The sequence below is a fragment of the Brassica napus genome, chromosome A4, assembly GCF_020379485.1.
Source record: "Brassica napus cultivar Da-Ae chromosome A4, Da-Ae, whole genome shotgun sequence".
Lineage (NCBI taxonomy): Eukaryota > Viridiplantae > Streptophyta > Magnoliopsida > Brassicales > Brassicaceae > Brassica > Brassica napus.
Window position 1 is genome coordinate 10,025,851 of NC_063437.1, and position 4,402 is coordinate 10,030,252.

Consider the following 4,402-nt stretch of genomic DNA (forward strand, 5'->3'; position numbering starts at 1 on the left):
GGTTTTTGATAAAATGACCTACAATTTGAGGATAAATGCAAACATAAAACTTTTTTTTGTCAACAATCTTAACTGTTCCAAATATTTACAAAAATCCTATTATTGTTTAATTTCTTTTATTTTGAAAAATGTTAAAAACCGATAAACATCCTATGTATTTTTTAAATTATTTACAATAATACCATTATCATCAATTTCTTCAACCACCATGAACAATCAATTTGGAGCTTATTGAATTTGTGTTTCTTTTTTTCTCATTCTACACCAACAAAACTTCATTTCCTCTCTATTTTTTCTAAAAAATTCTCATAATCTTCATTTTCAAGAAGATGACATAATCCTTAATTGTTCCAAATAATTACCGTACCGTTTTCCTAATGTTCCGACTCAATTTTATAAGGCTATCAGTTTATGGAATATAATGATACTATATAATAATACATACACTATATTTTATTAAATATTTGTTAAAAAATATTTTTTAAAAATATTTTAAAATAATAAAAAATGTATAAATAATAATTAATGATAAATATTTATTTATTAGTTCGGATATATATTTTTAATTTTTGAAATTAAAGTATTTTTGAATTTTTATATGATGTAGAGTTTAAATTAAGTGATATTAAAATAGATATATATATTCTTAATTTAAATATATTAAATGAGACTTTCTACTTATATAGATTTATGATCATTTGTGTCGTTGCATAAAAATTGTTTTAAAACATTGATCATAGTATTCTTTAAAGTGAGATTTTAACACTTTTAGCAATATGTAGTCATTTAAAAAAATTCAAAGTCAGAAAATATGCTTTTATTATATGATTAATGATATTATTTAATTTATTTGAATAATATAAAATTATTCAAAATGATAGGTGATATACAAATTGTTATGAAATCTATATTAATAAATATAATTAATTGTCCTATATCTTTTAAATCATATTAAGCCATTCTGTAGTTTTTATTTAAACAATGCATGAAGAAAATCTTTAGCAGATTACTAACTAATTTTATGTTTATTTTTATGAGAAATGTAATATATGTTTAGATATACCAAATAATTAATGACATATTTTTATTATTGTAGTGAATTAAACATATTTCTCTAAGATATCTAAGAGTCATTATTTAAATACTTTTTAATTAATATATAAGAGATGCAATATTTTATTCCATCAATTTTATAAAAAATACTATTTAATTTGAATAAAACTAATGATCATTGCATCAATTCTAAAAAAATAAACAAATCCAAAAATATATTTTACCTTAATGATCATTGCATCATATCTTAGTCATCTTATTCCATTCTTCTATATTTTATCAAAACTCATAAGAATATTTCACTAATGGGCCAATGTTCAGGCCCATATAGTTATATTCATACAAGACGTCACAATCCATCGCCGTTTCTTGCATCGTAGCCATTACCTAACCCTCCGATTATAAAACCCTAGCTGCCTCGAAACAGAGTTCTTCTTCGAGAACTCAGTTTTCAATTCCCATTTCGCAGAGAAGATACAATTCAGAGGATAAAGTTCACTCTTTTCCTTCTGGGTTGTGAGAAAAAATGAAACCTTCTCAAAAGAGAGGTCGCAAACACAAACGACAAGATGCTTCATCGGCCGAAAACGCCGGCGGCGATGTTAAAGACGCTTCCTTGAACGAATCTCCGTTACCTCTATCCCCCGAGCCTGCTTCAGCCTCCGATACAAACCCATCTCCGTCGCGACGCAACCGCGGGAGAGGCAAAAAGCGCCGATTGAACAACCAATCCGAACCCACCGGCGGAATCGGCCAGCGATCGTCTCTTCCTCAAAACGGAGAATGCAGCAATGGGCTGATTGTTTCGGGAGCGATGACATCGGAGTCGATTCCCGCTGCTCCGAGTTGGGAGACTGTGGTGAAAGCTGTGCCTTCGATGGACGCTGTGGTGAAGGTCTTTTGTGTCCACACGGAGCCTAACTTCTCGCTGCCGTGGCAGAGGAAGCGGCAGTATAGCTCCGGTAGTAGTGGCTTCATCATCGGAGGGAGAAGGGTTTTGACTAATGCACATTCCGTTGAGCATCATACGCAAGTTAAGCTCAAGAAGCGTGGCTCTGACACTAAGTATTTAGCAACTGTCTTGGCCATTGGAACTGAATGTGACATTGGTATGAATCTTGTTTCTTGTTTATGCATTGGTTCTTGTAGTTTTTGACTAATGATTGAGTTGCAAATTTGCAATGGAACAGTTTCTCCTTTGTTATTAGTTTCACTGCAGATTGTGAAGTAGTGGGATTGATTAAACTTAGATTATTGCAGCTTTATTGACAGTTTCTTGTAGTTTTAGTTGTTTCTTTGTTGGGTAATTGCAGCTTTGTTGGCAGTCTTTTGTAGCTAGCATGGTTTCTTATAGTTTGAGTTGCAATGGAACAGTTTCTCCTTTGTTATTAGTCTCACTTTTATATTGTGAAGTAGTGGAATTGATTGTTTCTTTCTATTGTTGCAGCTTTGTTGACAGTTAATGATGATGAGTTTTGGGAAGGAGTGTCTCCTGTGGAGTTTGGAGACTTACCAGCTTTGCAAGATGCTGTGACTGTTGTTGGTTACCCAATTGGTGGAGACACAATCTCTGTCACAAGCGGTGTTGTTTCTCGGATGGAGATACTGTCTTATGTGCATGGCTCGACAGAGCTTTTGGGCTTGCAGATTGATGCGGCTATAAACTCTGGGAACTCTGGTGGTCCTGCGTTTAACGACAAGGGAAGATGTGTGGGCATTGCGTTTCAGTCGTTGAAACACGAAGATGCTGAGAACATTGGTTATGTCATACCAACGCCGGTGATTGGACATTTCATTCAAGATTATGAGAAGCATAATAAGTACACAGGTGCTTAAAGTCTCACCGATGATGACTCTGTTGTTTGGTATAGTACATGTGCTATGTTATCTCATACTTGTACTCTTTTAGGTTTTCCTGTTATTGGAATTGAGTGGCAGAAGATGGAGAATCCAGACTTGCGTAAGAAAATGGGAATGGAGTCTCATCAAAAGGGAGTGCGGATAAGGAGAATCGAGCCTACTGCACCGGAATCACAGGTTTTGAAGCCGTCTGATATCATACTTAGCTTTGACGGAGTTAATATTGCGAATGATGGAACTGGTAATGATTCTTACTTTATTAGCATTCATGGAACCAATGTGTGAGCTTCTCTTTTGTTAAGTCTAGACATCCTTGGTTATAACAGTTTGGATATTTTCAGTTCCATTTAGGCACGGAGAGCGAATTGGGTTTAGCTATCTGATTTCTCAAAAGTACACTGGAGATTCTGCTCTTGTGAAGATTCTGCGTAACAAAGAGATTCTCGAGTTCAACATAAAACTCGCAATCCACAAGAAGCTAATCCCTGGTCACATAGGTGGCAAACCTCCTTCCTACTTCATCGTTGCTGGCTTTGTATTTACAACTGTCTCTGTTCCTTATCTTCGCTCTGAGGTTCTCTCTCTCTTTCTCTTTCGCTCTCTCTTACGCACCCTTATCCATTTACAGATCTATATAAACCTTTTCCCTTATTTCTGGTTTGCAGTATGGAAAAGAATATGAATTTGATGCACCTGTCAAGCTTTTGGATAAACATCTTCATGCAATGGCTCAGTCCGTAGACGAGCAGCTTGTTGTAGTTTCACAGGTTTGATTTCTTTTGGTAACTCCATATGCGTTTATTACTATTCCTCCTGTTTAATGTCCAAAACCTCAACTTCCATGTATTACTTGCAGGTTCTTGTTTCTGACATCAACATTGGTTATGAGGAGATTGTCAATACCCAGGTTTGTATAAATTGCATAATCATTTGTTACTTTGTTTATGCATTCATCAAGTCTAAATGTTTTAATCTCTGTGTAGGTTCTAGCTTTCAATGGCAAACCTGTGAAAAACTTGAAATGTTTGGCTGAGATGGTGGAGAACTGTGATGATGAATACATGGAGTTCAGTCTTGATTATGATCAGGTACTATCCTCTCTGATGATATCACTAACATTATACTTAGCCTTTTAGCTAAAACTCTTTGGGGGACTTTCACAGATTGTTGTTCTGCAAACCAAGACTGCAAAAGAGGCAACTTTAGATATTCTGACCACACATTGCATACCTTCTGCTATGTCTGATGATCTCAAGAATTGAACAAGAAACTGAAACAGTAGCAGCCATAAACAGACATGGAAGGAGAGAGAGATTTTGCTCCATGGAAGCTACACAAAAGCAAATACAGAGTCATGGAAGACAAAGAGCTTTGAAAGTTCAAACCATATCATTTATCTTCTTTGCTTCTTACTCTGTTACACTTTTGTACTAGGCAAAATATGCACTAGCTGGTTAAAAGACGAAGCATTGAAAAAGGTTTTTAAGAA

General features: G+C 34.8%; 1 protein-coding gene across 1 annotated transcript; it reads left to right on the forward strand.

Moving 5' to 3' along the window:
* Nucleotides 1-1,419: 1,419 nt before the first annotated feature.
* On the forward strand, nucleotides 1,420-4,402 carry LOC106446132 (protease Do-like 9). Its single transcript, XM_013887816.3, has 8 exons — nucleotides 1,420-2,162; nucleotides 2,501-2,881; nucleotides 2,963-3,154; nucleotides 3,255-3,487; nucleotides 3,579-3,680; nucleotides 3,770-3,820; nucleotides 3,897-4,001; nucleotides 4,077-4,402. Exons 1-8 carry the CDS (start codon nucleotides 1,580-1,582, stop codon nucleotides 4,173-4,175), a joined length of 1,746 nt encoding a protein of 581 aa, XP_013743270.2. The 5' UTR covers nucleotides 1,420-1,579; the 3' UTR covers nucleotides 4,176-4,402.

Bases quoted from the DNA above. Each gene is read 5' to 3' on its own strand.
- LOC106446132 (XM_013887816.3), top strand. From the start codon at position 1,580: ATGAAACCTTCTCAAAAGAGAGGTCGCAAACACAAACGACAAGATGCT. The intron at 2,163-2,500 runs GTATGAATCTTG...CTATTGTTGCAG, and splicing joins TGGAACTGAATGTGACATTG to CTTTGTTGACAGTTAATGAT. The intron at 2,882-2,962 runs GTGCTTAAAGTC...GTACTCTTTTAG, and splicing joins GAAGCATAATAAGTACACAG to GTTTTCCTGTTATTGGAATT.